This window comes from Salvelinus sp. IW2-2015, linkage group LG23 (assembly GCF_002910315.2).
Source record: "Salvelinus sp. IW2-2015 linkage group LG23, ASM291031v2, whole genome shotgun sequence".
Lineage (NCBI taxonomy): Eukaryota > Metazoa > Chordata > Actinopteri > Salmoniformes > Salmonidae > Salvelinus > Salvelinus sp. IW2-2015.
Window position 1 is genome coordinate 28,699,360 of NC_036863.1, and position 22,701 is coordinate 28,722,060.

The 22,701-nt window shown below is 41.7% G+C and overlaps 1 protein-coding gene across 1 annotated transcript in view; it reads left to right on the forward strand.

Annotated features, from left to right (window-relative positions):
• LOC111951140 (cGMP-dependent 3',5'-cyclic phosphodiesterase-like) overlaps positions 1-22,617 on the forward strand; it is a 41,830-nt gene extending 19,213 nt beyond the window's left edge. The window contains exons 2-29 of the mRNA XM_023969171.2: positions 3,105-3,194; positions 4,816-4,907; positions 6,605-6,714; positions 7,150-7,205; positions 7,299-7,358; positions 7,479-7,632; positions 9,356-9,408; positions 9,483-9,557; positions 9,659-9,700; positions 9,804-9,872; positions 10,010-10,140; positions 10,281-10,392; positions 10,576-10,615; positions 10,690-10,753; positions 10,844-10,925; positions 11,048-11,222; positions 11,365-11,477; positions 13,705-13,782; positions 13,907-14,029; positions 14,124-14,317; positions 14,415-14,502; positions 19,362-19,409; positions 19,571-19,645; positions 19,737-19,836; positions 20,379-20,491; positions 20,896-20,934; positions 21,057-21,163; positions 21,328-22,617. Coding sequence (XP_023824939.1) covers positions 3,105-3,194; positions 4,816-4,907; positions 6,605-6,714; positions 7,150-7,205; positions 7,299-7,358; positions 7,479-7,632; positions 9,356-9,408; positions 9,483-9,557; positions 9,659-9,700; positions 9,804-9,872; positions 10,010-10,140; positions 10,281-10,392; positions 10,576-10,615; positions 10,690-10,753; positions 10,844-10,925; positions 11,048-11,222; positions 11,365-11,477; positions 13,705-13,782; positions 13,907-14,029; positions 14,124-14,317; positions 14,415-14,502; positions 19,362-19,409; positions 19,571-19,645; positions 19,737-19,836; positions 20,379-20,491; positions 20,896-20,934; positions 21,057-21,163; positions 21,328-21,484 — 2,640 coding nt within the window. The 3' untranslated portion in view covers positions 21,485-22,617. The remainder of the gene's footprint in view (positions 1-3,104; positions 3,195-4,815; positions 4,908-6,604; positions 6,715-7,149; positions 7,206-7,298; positions 7,359-7,478; positions 7,633-9,355; positions 9,409-9,482; positions 9,558-9,658; positions 9,701-9,803; positions 9,873-10,009; positions 10,141-10,280; positions 10,393-10,575; positions 10,616-10,689; positions 10,754-10,843; positions 10,926-11,047; positions 11,223-11,364; positions 11,478-13,704; positions 13,783-13,906; positions 14,030-14,123; positions 14,318-14,414; positions 14,503-19,361; positions 19,410-19,570; positions 19,646-19,736; positions 19,837-20,378; positions 20,492-20,895; positions 20,935-21,056; positions 21,164-21,327) is intronic.
• Positions 22,618-22,701: the final 84 nt, after the last annotated feature.

The window sequence follows — 22,701 nt, forward strand, 5'->3', positions numbered from 1 at the left end:
TTCTTTCAAACCCACCACTGGTGTGCGTGGCCAAAGAGCTTTATTTTTGTCTCATCTGACCATAGCACCCGGTTCTAATCCAAGTGCCTGCGCCGTTTAGCAAACTCCAGAGGAGTGTTCTATGAAGCAGGTTTAAGGAATTAGCAAGGTAATTTTGGTCAACTCTGAGTTCAACTCGGAATAACCAGTGTTACGAAAGTGGCTCACCTGAGCCGAGGACCAATGAAATCAGATTCCCTCCCTCTTGCAAATATTGCATCATCATCCCCGTGGGGGAGGTAGCCTAGTGGTTAGAGCGTTGAGCCAGTAACCAAAAGGTTGGTGGATCGACTCCCCAAGTTGACAAGGTAAAAATCTGTTGTTCTGCCCCCGAACAAGGCAGTAAACCCAGTGTTCCTAGGCTGTCATTGTAAATAAGAATTTGTTCTTAACTGACTTGCCTAGATAAATAAAATAAAATATAATTTGAGGAAGATGACTGATTAAATATTTTATTAACTAAATGTTTTTTGTGTGTAAAAAAATAGTAATGTTAAAATGTATCACATTACACATTTAGTCATGACAGAATGCATTTTAAACTTCAAATAATGTAACACTTTTGTATGACTTAATAATCATAACATAGCAATAGGCATGGGGAAAAAAGGTGCTTGCGCATTGATAAGCACACCAAAGAAAACAAAAGACGGCATTAACGATGAGTCACAAACGGCATTAATGATGAGTAATAAAATAAAGACGGCATTAACGATGAGTAATAAAATAAAGACGGCATTAACTATGGGGGATGTAAGAGTGCTGTTCATTGACTATAGCTTAGCATTCAACACCATAGTACCCTCCAAGCTCATCATCAAGCTCAAGGCCCTGGGTCTCAATCCCGCCCTGTGCAACTGGGTCTTGGACTTCCTGGCGGGTCACCCCCAGGTGGTAAAGGTAGGAAACAACACCTCCTCGCTGATCCTCAACACTGGGGCCCCACAAGGGTGCGTGCTCAGCCCCCTCCTGTACTCCCTGTTCACCCATGACAGCGTGGCCAAGCACGYCTCCAACTCAATCATCAAGTTTGCAGATGACACAACAGTAGTAGGCTTGATTACCAACTACGATGAGACAGCCTACAGGGAGGAGGTGAGGGCTCTGGGAGTGTGGTGCCAGGAAAATAACCTCTCATTCAACGTCAACAAAACTAAGGAGATGATCATGGACTTCAGGAAACAGCAGAGGGGGCACCCCCCTATCCACATCGATGGGACTGCAGTGGAGAAGGTGGAAATCTTCAAGTTCCTCGGCGTACACATCACCGACAACCTGAAATGGTCCACCCACACAGATAGTGTGGGGAAGAAGGCGCAAAAGGTGCAAAAGCCTCTTCAACCTCAGGAGGCTAAAGAAATTTGGCTTAGCACCTAAAACCCTCACTAACTTTTACAGAGGCACAATTGAGAGCATCCTGTCGGGCTGTATCACAGCCTGGTACAGCAACTGCACCGCAAGCAACTGCAAGGCTCTCCAGAGGGTGGTGCGGTCTGCACAACGCATCACCGGGGGCAAACTTCCCGCCCTCCTGGACACCTACAGCACCCGATGCCATAGGAAGGCCAAAAAGATTCTCAAGGACATCAACCACCCGAGCCACTGCCTGTTCACCCCTCTATCATCCAGAAGGCGAGGTCAGTACAGGTGCATCAAAGCTGGGATCGAGAGACTGAAAAACAGCTTCTATCTCAAGGCTGTCAGACTGCTAAACAGCCATCACTAGCACATCAGAGGCGGCTGCCTATAGACATAGATTAGGAATCACTGRMCACTTTARRARWGGRWYMMYAGCCACTATAATAATGTTTCCTTATCTAGCATTTCTCATCTCATATGTATAAACTGCACTCCACACTATTCTACGGTATCTTAGTCACTTTTAAATTGTGTTTACATATTGCATCACCCATTTCATATGTATAAACTGTATTGTATTCTATACTACACCACTGACTGTTAAACAGACATCTCCAGCACATCAGAGGCTGCTGCCTATAGACATAGATTAGGAATCACTGACCACTTTAAGGAAATGAAACACTAGCCACTTTAATAATGTCTCTTTATCTTGCATTACTCATCTCATATGTATTCTATACTATGCCAATTTATCTTAGTCCAATGCCGCTCTGACATACAGTATATGTATATATATTCTTAATCCATTCCTTACTTAGATTTATGTGTATTTTGGGTATTTGTTTGAAAACTGTTAGACATTAGTTGTAGATGTTACTGCATTGTCGGAGCTAGAAGCCCAAGCATTTTGCTACACCCGCAATACATCTGCTAAACACGTGTATGTGACCAATAAATTAGATTTGGACACGATTTCTTGCACGGCCTCGGCTGTGAAATCCTGAAGACCCAAAAAATGTTCAGCRGCATTCACAATGATTCCTATTTACTTCGACTTCTTCTCCACTTGTGCTGTACAGATTATGAACACTGCAATAAATAATACAAAGTCCACTTTTTTAACATGTATCATTTCACTATCCCTCGGTTTATGAGAAACCTTCACTGGTCTTGGTGGCTCTACTACCATTGCTTTTTCCCCGCCACTCGTTCCTTCCAATCTTCTCACCGCCTCCGGATAGGAGACACGCTGGACACTCCTTACCCTTGCCACCTCATTCTCACTCACCCTAACAAGGCACTCAAAGAATTTAAGCTCATGTTCACCTCCACAGTTGCAGCATTTCCCTTCATCTGGCATACAATATTCTTCCCTTGACACATGACCAAATCTTTTACATTTATGACACTGAAGGGGCTTGGTTGCCAGTAACAGTTTGACAGTTAGAGAATTGACCCAGCTACATCCTTTGAGAGATATCCTAATATTTAGCATTGATGGCTGTAATAGTGAGTGTGTTGTATGTGGCACCGGTCGGTCTGGCTGTATTCTACAGTGCATGTGTCTCCAGTGAATATGAGATACTGGAGAGGCAGTTCTGTGTGAGTAACATCCAGAGCCCATTCCTGCTCCTTCTCCTCTGTGTATCTTTGCATCAAAGTCACCATGATAAATGATTATTTCCCTTTACTTTATTTCCCAGGATGCATTGCTCCGACTGGCCTCAGTCACAGACTCCTCTTCCCTGCGGGATGCCATCAGAAAGGCTCTCCAGGCTGTCCTTTCTGAAGTGGTGTGTTTCTACTGTCTCCGTCATGTTTTATATCCAAAGTCTGTCTCTATCCTACTCACCAACATACTGTATTCTCCCTGGGGTAGGGCTTACAGAGAAACAGGAAACCAAGTGAATGACACAAAACAGGCCAAATACCATCCACTTCTACATGTTTGACCAAGTAATGAAGAAAATGTCAGAAATATTCCAACCATATTTTCTCCTGCTTAAAGCATACATACACTGCCCTCCATATGTATTTGGACGGTGAAGCTATTTTTATTTTATTTTGGCTCTATACACCAACATTTTGGAATTTAGATAAAATGTTTAATATCAGACAACAGTACAGAATGTCACCTTTATTTCAGGGTATGTTCATATATCTGTTTCACTGTTTAGAAAGGAAAGTACTTTAAGTACAGTATCTACTCCACCCATGTCATAAGTATTTGGAAAAATGTGCTTACAGGGTATTAAAGTAGTCAAAACTTTAGTATTTAGTCCCATATTCCTTGCACACAATGACTACATCAAGCTTGTGACTCTACAAACTTGTTGGATGCATTTGCGGTTTGTTTTGGATTATGTTTTGCCCAATAGGAACTGAACGGTGAATGATGACCGGAGTCATTTTTTTTCTAAGTGAGTAGATAAGATGTTTCTGAACACTAAATGAATCATGATAATGCCATGATTAAGAAGAATTAAGAATGAACAGTGAATAATGATGAGTCAGAATGTTACAAGCTAACCTCTCACCATTACCACTAACAGGGTAGGTTAGCATTTTATATCATACCCCCAAGACATGCCAACCTCTCACCATTACCATTAACAGGGTAGGTTAGCATTTTATATCATACCCCCAAAACATGCTAACCTCTCACCATTACCACTAACAGGGTAGGTTAGTATATTTTATCATACCCCCAAGATATGCTAACCTCTCACCATTACCACTAACAGGGTAGGTTAGTATATTTTATCATACCCCCAAGATATGCTAACCTCTCACCATTACCACTAACATGGTAGGTTAGCATTTTTGGGGGGTATAATATTTGTGCCTCTGTAACATTTTTCTCACTCATCATTATTGACAACCCATTCGTGATTATCCATACTCATGGTAGCATACACATGAATGTAGAAGTGTTCAGAAACACATTCGATTCTTACTCACAATAAAACTGACTACAAAATGGCACAAGACATTATTCATCATGCAGTTCCTATTGGGCAAAACGTAACCCAAAATACAAACAAAACAAACCACAAATGCATCCAACAAGTTTGTAGAGTCACAAGCTTGATGTAGTCRTTACATGCAAGGAATATGGGACTAAATACAAACTTTTGACTAAATGTAATACACTATAAGTGAATTTGTCCAAATAATTGTAGACTTCCTGAAATGGGGGGACTAGAAACAGAAAGTGCTTTCAAAACAGATATGTATGAAAATACCCTCAAACAAAATCTGACGTTCTTTACTGTCGTCTAATATGAAACATTATATCTTGAATGAGAATACCAGAGTTTTTAGCTTTACTGTCCAAAAATACATATGGAGGGGAGTGCATGTAGTTTTGAACCCCCTCATTAACAGGCTGCCTTCCCCCCCTCTCTCTTATAGGACAGTGTATACGTCTATCTATTAGATGCAGAGACAGGATGCTTGTGGTGTGAAGAACCACCTCATGAGCTACAGAAGGAGGGGAAACTCAGGTAACAGGCTGATGTGGTGCCCAGTTGACCTGTACTTCAGACAGTCATAATTTAGTCTTCATTTTCCCTCTAGGGACATTGTTTGTAATGTAATATATCAGCCAAACACATGGTGTCTTTTTATAAAGACTCCCTGTCATTTATGACATACAAGCAATATTCTATAATATAGGAAATATCTCTAATAATATGTTATATTATCTAGATGGCTTTGGTTGTTACCTAACTGGCTAAAAGTGAATTAGCTAGCTAGCTTACCAATTGACCTAGATAGCCAGCCAACTTTTGGTATACTAATTTGGCAGACAATTTTGGCAGAACATTTTAGTTGCTCTACTTTTGGCGGACAACTTTTGGTATGCAATGCAATGATATTGACCAAATTTGGTGGACAATTTTTGGCGCTCAACTTTCAGGGGACAATTTTTTGGAATCCAATGAAATGACATTGACCAACAGAACCATCGTCAAAAATAACTTTAGCTGAAGTTATTTAACTAGGCAAGCTGGCTCCCATGTCTCAATCCCAGCAATGTGTCAACATGTTTTTGGAACACAGTCACAAGTTGACAAGCTAGATAACCTATATTAGAGGTTTACCACAATGAACTTACCCGGTTTATCTCCATCACTGCTGAAGGTCGGTAGGAAACAGGTTGCAGGCTTCACATTCACGCTCGGCGTAGCACCTGGTTTCAGTCGGAGTCTCATTACCGAATCCTGTCTTCCACTGGTTATAGCCATCGAAATCCTCTGGGGTGAAATAAGTACAACATACAGTAGACATGCCCCCGGTTCCCTTACTCCAATACGCTCGCTTCAACCGGACAAACTAGTCCCACTTCAAAGCTAGCTTCTTGTTTTTGGGCCACAAATGAGTCATAACCTTGTCCTTGTGGGCATTACTGCACCCAGCAACAACACACCTACTTGGAATATTTAGCTTCTAAAAAAGCTGTTGGGTTGCACTTTAAAAAAAGCTGTTGGGTCTGAAATGAAAACGAACACTAGCTACGGACAAAGGAATAACCTATAACACTTACTTGCTCACTCGACTACTACTACCAAACGCACAGGAGAAGAGTAGATGCCGTTTTTTGCATTATTTATATGTTTTCTTCTGCGTGGATGTACATAGCAGCTCACTAGCCCCAACACTTGGTTTGGAATGTAATTACATGCTAGCATGGCTAGTAGCTAACGTTAGCCAGATGGAACTAGCTAGGTAGCACCGGTTCTCCATATGACGTTGAGAAATAGTTCGTTGTGGGTAGTTCTGAAGATATCCAGAAATAAGTTAATAAATATGTAAAAACGTAGTTATAGGTAACCAGATCGTGACTACAACTAAGTTACTAAGTCTTTGACCACTCTGTGTTGTTACTTTGGTGAGTAAAAACTCATGCTTCCTACCCTTTAAATCAATTGGCAATACTTTATTTGACTATCAATAACATTTCAACGAGCTATCTACTTACCCTAACCCTAGCTCTAATCCTAACCTTCACCCATATCCTAAACCTAAACTTAACCCTTACCGTAACACTTATTCTAAACCTAACCGTAACATTATCAAGCAGTTGCTCATCAACAGATAGTTTGCTGATAGTATGACCATCTGTAGGGCATCTATAGATGGAAAATCCGGACTATCCAAATAAAGTGTGACCAATCAATAAAATCTTTGTCTCTCTCAGGGATGTGGTTGTCCAGCAGAGGAGAGTACAGTGTGAGGGCCTTCCTTGCTCAGAGCTGCAGGAGCAACAGAGAGAGAGACTAACAGAACCACTGCAGCAGGACAAACGAGGTGTGTGTTTGTTTTTGTCTATCTGCCATAATAATTTGGTGGGTGCTTATAATTGTCCTATTTCACACGTGTAAATTTAAAATATGTTTTTTGCATATCCCAAATCTACCTGAGAGACTCTCTGAGAGGGTGACCCTGGAGCAATTAGGGTTAMGTGCCTTGCTAAAGGGCACATCTACAGATTTGTTCACATTGTCGGCTTGGGGATTTGAACGAGCAAGCGTTCTGTTACTGGTTCAATGCTCTAACCTCTAGGCTGCCTACCTCCCAGTATCAGTATCTGTGTGGGTTGCAGCGTGAACAACAGCAAATATACTTGAAACGATTTGAGAGAGTTCAAAACAGTGCACAGTCCTCCTCCAGGCTAATACTTCCCTCCTCTCCACCCTCTCATTTTCTATAATTTTCTCTCCATCTTCTCCACCTCCACCCCAGTGTTGATCATTCCAATTCTGGACCGGGACCAAGGCGTAGCTACCGCCCTCCTCCTGGTGAGCATTCTCCACTGAACCCTCTCACCTCTCTGCCTTACAGTGTGAAAGATAATACTTTCTAAAAACTCTGTGTCTTCTCTATTCTAAAAGGTTTGCTGTACACTGCCCACTATAGCTCAGGAACAAAGCCTTGATGTCCTGGAGAAACATGTGAGTCTGTAATGCCTTCTCCAGACCCACTGGTCCTTTCATGGGATCACATTCGGGGACAGCAGGCCTGCTCTGAATGTAGCTGACATTTGCTGGTATAACTCTGATTGTCCCTCACAGGTCACCATAGCCTGTAAGAAAGTCCAGGCTTTGCAGGGGCAAAGGCTCACCCAGGGGTCAGAGGTCAACAGGACACCATGTCTATCCCTGAACAGGAGGACAACACCTGATGTGGACTACAGTGCACTGGATCATCAGATCCTGAGGCTTTGCGGTATGATAGTGGGATGGGAGACATGCACCTGTATTTTGTTGTCTATACAGTGGCAAGAAAAAGTATGTGAACCATTTGGAATTACCTGTATATCTGCATAAATTGGTCATAAAATTTGATCTGATCTTCATCTAAGTCACAAAAATAGACAAACACAGTCTGCTTAAACTAATAACACACAAACAATTATACGTTTTCATGTCTTTATTGAACACACCGTGTAAACATTCACAGTGTAGGGTGGACCCTCCTTTGGCAGCACTAACCTCAACCAAACATTTTCTGTAGTTGCAGATCAGACCTGCACAACGGTCAGGAGTAATTTTGGACCATTCATCATTACAAAACTGTTTCAGTTCAGCAATATTCTTAGGATGTCTGGTGTGAACAGCTCTCGAGGTCATGCCACAGCAATTTAAATCGTGTTGAGGTCAGGACTCTGACTGAGCCACTCCAGAAGGCATATTGTCTTCTGTTGAAGCCATTCTGTTGTTGATTTACTTCTGTGTTTTGGGCCACTGTCCTGTTGCATCACACAACTTCTGTTGAGCTTCAATTGGCGGACAGATAGCCTTACATTCTCCTGCAAAATGTCTTGATAAACTTGTGAATTCATCTTTCCTTCGATGATAGCAAGCTGTCCAGGCCCTGTGGCAGCCCCAAACCATGATGCTCCCTCCACCATACTTTACAGTTGGGATGAGGTTTTGATGTTGGTGTGCYGTGCCTTATTTTCTCCACACATCGGGTTGTGTGTTCCTTCCAAACAACTCAACTTTAGTTTAATCTGTCCACAGAATATTTTGACCGAAGCGCTGTGGAACATCTAGGTGCTCTTTCCGAACTTCAGAAGTGCAGCAATGTTTTTTTTGGACAGCAGTGGATTCTTCCGTGGTGTCCTCCCATGAACACTATTCCTGTTTACTGTTTTACGTATCGTAGACTCATCAACAGAGATGTTAGCATGTTCAAGAGATTTCTGTAAGTCTATAGCTGACACTCCAGGATTCTTCTCAACCTCATTGAGCATTCTGCACTGTGCTTTTGCAGTCATCTTTGCAGGACGGCCACTCCTAGGGAGAGTAGCAACAGTGCTGAACTTTCTCCATTTATAGACATTTGTCTTACCGTGGACTCATGAACATAAAGGCTTTTAGAGATACTTTTGCAACCCTTTCCAGCTTTATTCAAAAACAATTCTTAATCTTAGGTCTTCTGAGATCTCTTTTGTTTGAGGCATGGTTCACATCAGGCAATGCTTCTTGGGAATTGAAAACTCTAATTTTGTGAGTGTTTTTTATAGGGCAGGGCAGCTCTAACCAACATCTCCAATCTCGTCTCATTGATTGGACTCCAGGTTAGCTGACTCCTGACTCCAATTAGCTTTTGGARAAGTCATTAGMCTAGGGGTTCACATACTTTTTCCAACCTACACTGTGAATGTTTAAATGATGTATTCAATATAGACAAGAAAAATACAATAATGTGTGTGTTATTAGTTTAAGCACACTGTGTTTGTCTATTGTTGTGACTAAGATGAAGATCAGATCAAATTTGATGACCAATTTATGCAGAAATCCAGGTAATTCCAAAGGGTTCACATACTTTTTCTTGCCAATGTAGATACATCAATGCTGAGTATTGGATAATGATAGATAAGAATATATTATAAAATAATATAAAGTAATGACTTCATGTTGATTCTTTCACCTTCTTACTATAGGAGAGTTGTATGACCTGGACGCTGCCTCTCTACAACTGAAAGTAATTCGTTATGTGAGTCTACACACAAAAATAAACTGTGAATTATCAGAGCTGGTTGATTGTTTGATTGTTTGTTGTTTTCACAGCTGGAGGAGCAGACTCAATCATTGTGCTGCTGTTTACTTCTGGTATCAGAGGATAACCAACAGCTGTTCTGTCAGGTACACATACACACACAATATTCAATATTCTAAAATGAAGCAAAAGTTGCAAAAATAAACAAACAAAAACAAGTTTGTTGGATGTCTTTGTTATTCCTCAGGTAGTTGGAGACAAGGTTCTGAAGGCGGAGATCAGTTTCCCAGTAAGTTACACAACACAGCCCTTCTTCCCCTCTGACATTACCACCTGTGCCCCTGCTGCTGCCCCTTACTCAGCCTGACCCTGTCTATCTGTCTGGGGTCCAGCTGACGTTTGGCCACCTTGGTCAGGCTGTGGAGAAGAGGAAGAGCACCTCCCTGCAAGACGTCACTCCAGTAAGAACACTGAAATGTTCCTGATCAGTATTGTGGTGTTTTGAAGTCTTACAGTAAGTAGTAGGTTTGGATGTCTTTGATGCTTGTGTTCTCTACATCTCTGCCCCTTTCCCTTCTTCTCTGGGCTGATACTGTAGGAGGAACACCAGCAGCTGAACAGCACTCTGGGATTTGAAGTTCTCTCTATGCTGTGTGTTCCTGTTGAGTGTCGGGCCACCACCAAGGTTGTGGCCCTCGCCTGTGCCTTCAACAAAAAAGGAGCAGACAGGTATATATCTATGTGTGTTAGCGTAAGCATGCATACTGCTGCCTGTGAGTGTATGCCTGTGTGCATGGATAGCTGCATCTGTGTGTGTCTTACTGTAAAATAGTGTGTGTGTGTGTGTGTGTGTGTTTGTCATCCTTCAGACACACAGAGGTGGATGAACACATAGTGCAGCACTGTTTCCGCTACACATCCTCAGTACTGACCAGCACACTGGCCTTCCAGAAGGAACAGAGACTGAAGTATGAATGTCAGGTAAGGAGACGCTACCTGACTGCATTCATTGACCACTGAGCCAATACTGTACTGTGCTAGCCTTGCTCTGCTCGACTGACCTTTGTCTATAACAATCCATAACCTGGTGTGAATCTTTAGCTAACGCACAAATACACTTCAGGTCTTCTCAACTGTTACCTGTGTCTGTTTGGGTTCATATAGGCACTGCTTCAGGTCGCCAAAAACCTCTTCACACATTTGGGTGAGTATCATACTTAACCTATTTTTAGTGGCACAATGTCAGTTGTTATAATAGTTATTTATTTCTGTCTCCAGATGATGTATCAGTCCTGCTGAAAGAGATTATTGCAGAAGCCAGGARTCTCACCAGTGCAGAAATGTAAGTACTGTATTACCATAAGGCTATGGCAAGGTGGTAACAAAAGCGTTAGTAACATTGATTAATATGACCCTTCTATCTCTCCTCCAGTTGTTCTGTGTTCCTGTTGGACAGTGTCAGTCATGAACTGGTTGCCAAGGTGTTTAATGGAGGAGTGGTTATCGATGAGGAGGTGGGTCATCATCCGAAACTCACTCCCACCAAATCTCTAATCCACAGATTTATCTTAGACAAAATGGTATTGTATATGACTGTTATTTCCATAGTGTAATGGCCTCTTTCTTGTCATCTCAGACAGAGCTGCGTATCCCTGCTGACCAGGGCATAGCAGGCCATGTGGCCACCACAGGGAAGATCCTCAACATCACAGATGCCTACTCCCATCCTCTCTTCTACCGCGCCGTGGACGACAGCACAGGCTTCAGAACACGCAACATCCTCTGCTTCCCCATAAAGGACGAACATGGAGGTCTGTCTCTCCGTCTCTCTTTTTTTCTGCCCGTTTATCTTTCTTTCTCTCTCCATTTCCCCATCTCCCTATTTCTGATCTATCTACTGATAATTGTATATCGCTCATCTATCTCTCTCTCTTTCTCTCTCTCTCTGTTCAGAAGTGATTGGCGTGGCTGAGCTGGTCAACAAGACTAATGGACCATGGTTCACCCGCCTGGATGAGGACTTGGCCACAGCTTTCTCCATATACTGTGGCATCAGCATCGCTCATGTGAGTGCACAGGCATCGCATTTGCTTATCCTATTGACCTTATAACTGATTATTACCTGGCATGATGTTTCTTTGTATAGAGTAAAGGGCCATCCACACCAAGGACAATAATTACAAAGATAAATTATACATAACTATATTTTGAGCATCCACACCAGCGGACCGTTAATCGTTCTACAGTACACCTGTGGATCAGCTGATTAACGCATACTACTGCACGCTGTAGGCCTTGTAATAAGGTAGTAACACAAGACCATTCAGTGCTTCAATGTACACTACCGTTCAAAAGTTTGGGGTCACTTAGAAATGTCCTTGTTTTTGAAAGAAAAGCAATTTTTTTGTCCATATCTCAGACTGGCCAATAAAAATAAAAGATTAAGATGGGCAAAAGAACACAGACACTGGACAGAGATATGGCTTTTTCTTTGCAACTCTGCCTAGAAGCATGAAGAAGAAGGCCAGCATCCCGGAGTCGCCTCTTCACTGTTGACATTGAGACTGGTGTTTTGCGGTAATATTTAATTAARCTGCCAGTTGAGGACTTGTGAGGCATCTGTTTCTCAAACTAGACACTCTAACGTACTTGTTCTCTTGCTCAGTTGTGCACCGGGGCCTCCCACTCCTCTTTCTATTCTGGTTAGRGCCWGTTTGTGCTGTTCTGTGAAGGGAGTAGTACGCAGCGTTGTACAAGATTTTCAGTTTCTTGGCAATTTCTCGCATGGAATAGCCTTCATTTCTCAGAACAAAAATAGACTGACGAGTAGCAGAAGAAAGTTATTTGTGTCTGGCCATTTTGAGCCTGTAATCGAACCCACAAATGCTGATGCTCCAGATACTCAATTAGTCTAAAGAAGGCCAATTTTATTGCTTTTTTAATCAGAACACCAGTTTTCAGCTGTGCTAACATAATTGCAAAAGGGTTTTCTAATGATCAATTAGCCTTTTAAAATTATAAACTTGGATTAGCTAACACAACGTGCCATTGGAACACAGGAGTGATGGTTGCTGATAATGGGCCTCTGTACGCCTATGTAGATCTTCCATAAAAAATCAGCCGTTTCGAGCTACAATAGTCATTTACAACATTAACAATGTCTACACTGTAATTCTGATAAATTTTATGTTATTTTAATGGACAAAAAAAATTGCTTTTCTTTCCAAAACAAGGAAATTTGTATGTGACTCTTTTGAATGGTGGTGTACATGTAATATTGAAACTCATATTTAAATGTAGTAATTCAACAACAATCACCGTTAGCCTGCACATCTTTTACATCATGTCATTGATTATGCAACCCTTTCGATKAGTTATTGGTCTATTCTCAACAGTTTACTTTCACGTTCGTTTAGAGATGGATTGGACCAAGGTGCAGCGTGGTACGTGTACATCATAAATTTATTAAATGAACACCAAAAACAAGAAAGAATAAACAACACGTAAAGTTTTGTAGTGCTAACACAGCAACTAACCAAAAACAAGATCCCACAAACTAAAGGTGGAAAAGGCTGCCTATGTATGATCCCCAATCAGAGACAAAGATAGACAGCTGCCTCTGATTGGGAACCATACCCGGCCAACAAAGAAATAGAAAAACTAGAATTCCCACCCAAATCACACCCCGACCTAACCAAATAGAGAAATAAAAAGGCTCTCTAAGGTCAGGGCGTGACATTTACAAAGTCCAGAAAGGCATATTAGTAGGCCAGTCATAGTGTGTATTTTGTAAGAGTGTATTGTAAAATATGATAAATGTTTTTTTAAATATGGCCTTCTCATGCGCTGTTTGTCGTGGATCATCATTCTCCCAAGATGTCCTATAATTAATGTGGCCACCAATATGCTCACACATGCCCAGTTATTCAGGCAAGCTTACCATGCACTCAGCTCTCTCTCTTCCCCGAGCAGCCTCGCGCACCTAGAACCAAGAATACTTCAATAGAATGCTTTTTCGATTGGTTGTCAATTTTTTTATCATCAGAGGGATATGGAAAAGAAATCGCTCTGAAAGTGATCCAAACGATAGCTCTTGTAATCGTTCCCCACTCTTTTTGTAGTTGTCGTTGTACTGTGAACGCTCCTGTTCACTTGAATTAGAACAATAATAAATACCAAAAAGTTAAAGTTATCGTTCTTAGTGTGGATATTGATAAATTGTTTAACACTAATTTGTCATCAACAATATTGTCATCATGTTGAATGACTCCTGTGCTTTCTGTTCCTCCTCAGTCCCTCCTGTATAAGAGGGTCGATGAAGCACAGTTTAGGAGTCAGCTGGCCAATGAGATGATGAAGTACCACATGATGGTAAAGCATCCAATCAGAGCTCTTCTTCAACATATTCAACTTGTCTCTTAAATCTATGAATGCAGATCCAGCCATTTTGTTATATTTGGCAGTTAATTTCCTGACCTTTGACCCTGTCTCTCAGGTGTCAGACGAGGAAGTCACCCGGCTACTGACTGTGGGCATCCAGGCTGTAGGAGAAATACACCCCAGCTTCTCCAGCTTCACCTACACACCTCGCTCCCTGTCAGACGACAGCACACCCACAGTGAGACAATCAACACACACTCTTGGAGAAAGACACTGGTAGTGTGTATTATTTCTGTTTTCTCATGTCTCTCGATTATACCTCCTGTTCTTAGGCCGTGATCAGCATGTTTGAGGACATGGGCTTCATAAACACCTACAAGATCAACATGCACACGCTGGCCAGGTTCTGTCTGATGGTGAAGAGAGGCTACAGGGATCCTCCATATCACAACTGGATGCACGCGTTCTCAGTCTCTCATTTCTGCTACCTCCTCTGCAAGAACCTGGAGCTCTCCAACTACCTAGAGTAAGAACACACAGAGAAATGCATTTAAAAACGTTGTTACGGTAAAGTGAAACACCCTCATGAACACTTCAACTCACACTGCATCGTCCTCTTTCAGGGACATCGAGATGTTTGCTCTTTTTGTGTCCTGCATGTGTCATGACTTGGACCACAGAGGGACCAACAACTCCTTCCAGGTGGCATCGGTAAGATCCCACATACCACAAACACACAGACTCCTATGTTATATGTAGCCGTTCTATAGCCCACTAAGCACAGTTTGACGCCGACATCTTTTGGATGTCTTTTTTTGGTCCTGTCTGGACCAACCGTCTTTATTTTGTATTTTTTTGGTGCGGTCCCGACAAGCCTTGATTTCAAGATCATAGACGTCTATGTTTGGTTCAGATTTCTTCTGGTCCGGACTAGCCTTCATTTCATCATCYGGACACGTTCAGTCCGAACTGGCCTATATTTGGCCCAAACATAGATTTGCTCTGGTCTGGACCAAATCTGAACCAATCATTGACATCTATGTTTCACAAGTTAGGACGGCACAGTACAGTAGAGCACAGTAGAGTACAGTACAGTAAAGTAAGGAAAAGTAAAGTATAGCTCAGTACAGTAGAGTACAGCACAGTATAGTACAGTATAATGTAGTGTATTGTACCCTACATTACTCTAATGTACTCTACTCTACTAAACTGTACTCTGCTGTACTCTATTCTACTGAATTAAACTGCACTGCACTGTACCGTACTCTACTGTACTCTTCTGTACTGTACTATGCTGTTCAACTTGTGAAACATAGCCTACATGTCTAGGATTTGTTCAGATTTGGTCTGGTCCGGACCGACCAAATTTGTACTTATTTGGGGACTGAGCTCATTATAATAATATCCAGTGTCATGCAAAGACACGACACCAGCATGACCAGCAAGTGTTTGTTTCTACACTTACATTTTGTTAATTCATCAGACGTGCTTATCCAGAGTGACTTACAGTCAGTGCATTCAACTAAGGTAGATAAACAATAACATATCACAGTCAAAAAAAATTCTGTAACCGTAAATGAGAGTTTTATTGTATTTGAAGTGGTCTGTTGGTTTATTTTGTAGCTTGGACTACTTTGAACATCATCGCTGCCAGTTTTAACACAAGTGCATGTGACAGATAGGAGCAATAATAAATATTATATGTTGCACTCTTCAGTTGGCTCCTCTTTCCTATATTAAATTGAATTAAACATTATTATTGTTATATAATGTTTACTTCATTGAGAATGTATTTGCACTTTGAAGGACAATTCCACCACTTTATAACCAGTTATTATGCTGTAAGTACCTGTATACACTGAGTGTACAAAACATTAGGAACACCATCCTAATATTGAGTTGCACCCCCTTTTGCCCTCAGAACTGCCTTAATTTGACGGGGCATGGACTCTACAAGGTGTCGAAAGTGTTCCACAGGGATGCTGGCCCATGTGGACCCAAAGCCTCCCAAAGTTGTGTCAAGTTGGCTGGATGTCCTTCGGGTGGTGGACCATTCTTGATACACATGGGAAACTGTTCAGCGTGAAAAACCCAGCAGCGTTACAGGTCTTGACACACTCAAACTGGTGCGCCTGGCACATACTACCATACCCCATTCAAAGGCACTTAAATATTTTGTCTTGCCCATTCACCCTCTGAATGGTACACATCAATTGTCTCAAGGCTTACAAATCCTGTAACGCAACCTGTTTCCTCCCCTTCATCTACACTGATTGAAGTGGATTTTACAGGTGACATCAATAAGGGATCATAGCTTTCACCTGATTCACCTGGTCAGTCTATGTTATGGAAAGAGCAGGTGTTCTTAATGTTTTGAACACTCAGTGTATATGCACTACTGTAAGATGTAATACGCGTTTTGACGTTTTATCGTTTTTGTTAGTCATACTGCACGATTCCTTGTTTTTGTCATTTTTTTAAGCTTCTGTATTGCCCTCATATACAGTATACTACAATTCCCAGGGTGCATTTCACCTCCCAGGATGCAATGCATTGCCCAGTCTGCAGTTAGCTTAGCTGGCTAGCAAGCCCAAACTAAAGGGCTATGCATGGTCAATCCAACATCTGCAGTGGCCGTACAGCATTTACTGAGATGCGGCCTCCGCAGAAGTCAAAGCATTCATACTTCTTGCACTTCAGAGAGCTCTTCATACGCAGCCAATAAATTGTTCTGCACTGCACCACTCCTAGTGATTCCGGGCTAATCTCTATAGCCATCCAGCTACAAGCAACTAGCTAAACGAAAAGACCAGACCTTACCTATTCTGAGATGTTGGAGTCCGTTTCCCAGTGCAGGAGTTCAGCCAAGATAGCATGATGTAAAACGACCACCGTTTCCCCACCACGAATCTCCTCATAGCTCCACAGCAAAACAATTCTACATTTAGGCTATTGTTTATATGTGTATTCCACACTATGTTGAGGTCCAAATCTGTCAACCCAAATACATTGATGTCATCATCATCAATCAACTGCATTACGGGTAAAAACGACTTTGATTACCACTTTCGATTTCTGTATGCTGATACGAATGGGAGTTCGTTTTTCTAAACCTGAAAAGGGACAACTTCTAAATGTTATGCAGTGAAAACAGCCAAATATAATCAGATTTTAGAAACCACATTGTGGGCCTGTTACAATACATAAATTATGACGGATTTGACAAATAACCACAGATCAGATTGGTTGAATGTGCACCAATCCAGTGTTCTTCTATCCCACGGCCTGCATTCCATTGACCTCTTTACTGTATCCCCGATCTTTACTGTATCTATTACCTCCCCGATCTCTTTCCAGGAGTTCAAACAAATTTCTGTGTCTTTGAAATTCCTTACACAAGGTATCCATCCACCTCTGGCCTGCTCGCCTCCCTACCTCTGAGGAAGTACAGTTCCCGCTCAGCCCAGTCAAAACTGTTCGCTGCTCTGGCACCCCAACGGTGGAACAAACTCCCTCACGACGCCAGGTCAGCGGAGTCAATCACCACCTTCCGGAGACACCTGAAACGCCACCTCTTTAAGGAATACCTAGGATAGGATAAAGTAATCCTTCTAACCCCCCTCCCCCCCTTAAAAGAGTTAGATGCACTATTGTAAAGTGGTTGTTCCACTGGATATCATAAGGTGAATGCACCAATTTGTAAGTCGCTCTGGATAAGAGCGTCTGCTAAATGACTTAAATGTAAATGTAAATGTATCATAAATATGTTTTTTATTTGTGAACTTGTTCTGATAGCCTTTGGTCAAAGTTCCATGTTTGTTATCAAGGAAGTTGTCAGGAAGTGAATGTGTGTTTATACAGCCCCCACCTACTGTCAACCAATCATGTAATTGTTACAAAATTTGGGAGGTACATGGTGATGCGGTACAGAGCTCAATTTGGCCTCCGCAACCCCCCGGAGGCTACGAAATTGCTTCACATCATATGGTGCCTCCAGATCACATTTTCGTATCAAGCATAAATTGGCTTTAAGCTTATGTCATAAATTATGAGTGCATTTCACATTACTTTTGTGTTGTAATCATATTATAATGCTTGCATGCATATCATGCTGAATATATGTTTATGTATTGTCACCAATCAACTGCATTACAATAAAGAACCATTCAAATTTAGATGCAAACAAAAGCTAACAATACGTTACTGTATCTGATCGTTAGCTAGCATGCTAGCTAGCCCGACTGCTACACCCAAAATAATAGTGTTTGCAACAATAACAGCCAAGCTTAATCTTAGTGACTGTCTTAAACAACATGTAGGCCTGTTAGAACACAACATTTATCATGACATTTACAGGCTAATCACTACAGAATCCTAGTCTCTAATGATTGAAGCCTGTATCTTTGATGCTAACATTAGCAATGCTAGCTAAGTAAAGTAGCCAACCTTGCTGCATCTAAAGTATTTTCAACATTAACAGCCAAATACCACACTGTAGAACTAATAAAAAGTATGAAGTTAACAAGTAATTCACTACAAAAATATAGGCTATTGTTGATAAAACGTTTACTGGAGACAGGAGAACAAGTGGAGACATAGGACGAGGTGGATAATTATATAATAAGGCAGATTTATTCAAGTGTAAAGATATTAGGCAAAGCGTGCAGCACGGCTCTTTCTGTCTGATTTGTATGAAATCGTCCGGAAGAGAGACTAGTTTCAACAGTAGTACAGTATTATATAGACAACAAGCAAAGTAGGTAGATCTGCGAGTCTGGCCTTCCGATTGGTCGATCTGGGTCTTGGGTAGTCCTGATCAGGCCTGGTGTCCACGTTCCATTGGTTCCTGAGGTAGTTCTTTGTCCTGAGCTCCATCCCTGAGTTGTGTGTGTCTGTGTGATTGTCATGGGGGAGGGGAGTTGTGGGTGTTGTGTATGTGTCTAATGAGTCCAGCATATGTCCAAGGAAAAGAGGGGGTGTGTATGTTGTGTCAACTATAGCTAATGTTGAGAAGTTGTTAAAACAAGTTACCAATATCTAACACAATTTCTTACACTATTTGGAAAGGATGCAATGGCCGAAGTTGCAACTTTATCTGTGATGGTGGGAGTGGTTTTGCCAAATGGAGTCATGGGAGTTTATTGGAGGAAGCTGACTATAAATATAATTATATAGGTTTTTAAGACAACCAGAGCAACATATAGCAGGCAGTTCCAATATGATCAGAAAACTGCAGACGAGTTATATAGATAGCTGAAAATGGCTGTTCATAAAAACTTTTATTAGTCATCTCAGAGATTCTACTTGAAAACTTCACAGAGAAACAATTTCCAATTTTGCTCATCATTAAACAGTCAATAGACATGAAATCACAATACTACACACTGTGTAAGACATTACTAAATACTTCTTAATAACAACCCAAATGTTAAAAGCGCCGGAGTTTCCCTTTAAATTTAGCCATAGAATCAATGACCAACAAATAMACATAATTTTGCTTACTGGAGTCACACAAACTGCCACAGAAGCATGCATTACAAAAACAATCTGTTTTGTCTTCTCTTCTCCAGAAATCTGTGTTGGCTGGCCTGTATAGTTCTGAGGGATCTGTGCTGGAGGTAAACACAAAGTTTCATGAACAGAAATGTATTATGTGTGTCCTTCATTTAAAGGTAAAAGGTAAAAACATGAGTTGATTGCGCACTGGGTATTTGCTGTCCTCTAGTGGATATGAAATGTAATTGCAGCCTCACCACTGACTATTGGCTTTCATTTCCAGAGACACCACTTTGCTCAGGCGATCGCCATCCTCAACACCCAGGGCTGCAATATCTTTGAGAAGTTCTCCAGAAAAGTAAGACAAAGGCAATGTAAGAACATTCCTCTTTTCTAGTTGGTTTTGTACTATTTTGACTCTGTTTCTGTGTTGTGTTTTTGGTTGCCAGGACTACCAGAGGATGCTTGACCTGATGAGGGACATCATCCTGGCCACAGACTTGGCTCATCACCTACGGATCCTGAAGGATCTACAGAAAATGGCAGATGGTAAGTCATCCCCCGGCCCATACATACTGTCTGAGTGTCTTGTGAGCGGTAGGAAGGTATATCTTCATTTCTACAGCTCTTCCAGTTCTTATTAGGGCTCCTGAGTGGTGCAGTGTTCTAAGCATCACTACAGACCCTGGTTCGATTCCAGGCTGTATCACAACCGGCCGTGATTGAGAGTCCCATAGGGCGGCGCACAATTGGTCCGGGTTAGGGTTTGGCCAGGGTAGGCCGTCATTGTAAATAAGAATTTGTTCATAACTGACTTGCCTAGTTTAGAATTTTTGAATTGTACCTTTATTTAACTAGGCAAGTCAGTTAAGAACAAAGTCTAATTTACAATGACAGCCTAGGAACAGTGGGTTAACTGCCTTGTTCAGGAGCAGAACAACAGATTTTTACCTTGTCAGCTCGGGGATTCGATCGAGCAATTTTTCTGTTACTGGCCCAACGCTCTAACCACTAGGCTACCTGCCACCCCACTGTTAAATAAAGGTTAAATAAAAAATGTATTAGATCATATTGTCTGTTTTGTCTTCCAGTGGGCTACAACACCAAAGAACCTCAGCACCATAACCTGCTACTGTGCCTGATCATGACCTCCTGTGACCTCTCTGACCAGACCAAAGACTGGAAGACCACCTGGAAGATCGCAGTAAGAACCCACTCAGATCTGACTCCTCTAATAAGAATTTTGGGGGTGCTTATATTTGTCCTTTTATACTTGTGTGTAATGGAAATGTTTTTGGGAGGATATTCCAATTCCCCCTGAGACACCTGCAGGAAGTGGGGTCGCGCCCCTGGAGCCATTAGGGTTAAGTGCCTTGCTCAAGGGTACAGTGACAGATTTAAAAAATGCTTCACCTTGTCGGCTCTGGTATTCAAACCTGCAACCTTTCGGTTACTGGCCCAATGCTCTAACCTTGAGGCTACCTGCCGCCGCTAAACCAACTGTGTTCACCCCTCCTCCTTATTTCATTTACATACATTTTATTGTTCTTAGTAAGATGGCCTCCATGTAGTATGCTAACATGAAACTCATGTCTGTTTTTGTGACAGGGGCTCATTTACAAGGAATTCTTTTCTCAAGGAGATCTGGTAKGTATGCAATTTTTTATGAATGCCAAACATTGTATCCATCGAATTGTTCTCTGTGTCCATGTAGTACAGGAACCTTTACAATTTCCTGTGTGTATGTGTCCCTGTGCTTGTGGCTGCAGGAGAAGGCTATGGGGAACCGTCCCAGTGAGATGATGGACAGAGAGAAGGCCTACATCCCAGAGCTACAGACAGGCTTCATGGAGCACATAGCCATGCCCATCTACAAGTGAGCCTCTGACTGATCTGTAACCCCCATATCTAGGAGATGAGTGGTGTAATTGTTATCTCAGACAATAAGAACTGTTGTGTGTTGTATATGCATATTAGTGGTCCCTACTTAGCTTGTGTCTGACTATACTTTCCTCCCGGCTTTGCTCCCTTCTCCTGCAGACTCCTCCAGGACCTGTTCCCCAGGTCGGCAGAGCTGTATGACACCGTGGCTAGCAATAGAGAACAGTGGGGCAAGGTCTCTCACAAGCCGGGAAACGATTCTCTGGATTACCTAGATGCAGAGTTTGAGCAGCTACAGGAAAAGCAGAATGGATAGGACGGAAAGAGCAGGGAGAACAGGACGGACAGACAGAGCAGGGAGAACAGGACGGACAGACAGAGCAGGGAGAACAGGACGGACAGACAGAGCAGGGAGAACAAGACGGACAAACAACAGAGCAGGGAGAACAGGACGGACAGACAGAGCAGGGAGAACAGGACGGACAGACAGAGCAGGGAGAACAGGACGGACAGACAGAGCAGGGAAGGGACGATGAGACCAATGGTAGCCCTCCGACACAGCAAGACAAACTAACAACTACATCATCAGTAATGTATTACCTCCCCCTGAAAATACACCTATTTTACAGGTTGTTGTGTGGTGTTGTTGCTGATACAGAAATCTAAATGATCATTAGAGTGTGTCACATTGCAGCAGGTATAGAGCAACACAATGCAGATAGCAGGGGGAGACAGAAAAGGATTGATTACACATCATTGTAGAAGACAATACTGATGGCTTTGATCTCATTTTTCAAATAATTTTTTCCCCCTTTGCCTGGAGTTTCTATCAATGATATTTTAACTTTGTGTGAATCTTTACAGGCAGGTATTGAAGGTTACCAGGTCAAAACATGTACATTATAAACAGAATGTTACAAGCTTGCCTTACTTTGTCTAAGTTGCCTTCAATGTGAGAAACTGCTGGATTGATACTTTGTGGTATTGTGTATATAACAATGTTAGTGATTGGAATACATAATACTGTAAAACTGTATATTTTTTGTTATAAATGTACTAGTTGATAGCGCACAGATTTGTCTTTAACGTGTAAATGGTTGAATTGGCGTTACCACCACTTTGGGGATTCCCTGTATTGCCTGTAGAACCCCAAATGTTGTTTTCAGGGTTTGGTCTAAATCTGGGACTGATCATCTCACCCTTTGGACATTGCTTTTTGAATGTGTGACAGGTACAAATGGCATAGGGTCTATATGCTTTTTGTTTTTGGAACAGCTATATTCAGTTATTATGTTGATGTACTGTACAGTATGTATGTTTGCATTTTCCTATTTCCAAATAATAGAGATAATTCTGTGAATTCTGAATCTACATGTTAACATCATGCACTGGATATTTACATTTGTTCTTAATTAATAGTTGTGGACAAGTAAAATATTGTTCACACAATGTATTGAGTACGTGTCCTTTCTCAATCCACATCTTCACCTTCTCTCCACATATTTATCTTTAAAAATCTGTATTCCTGAAGCA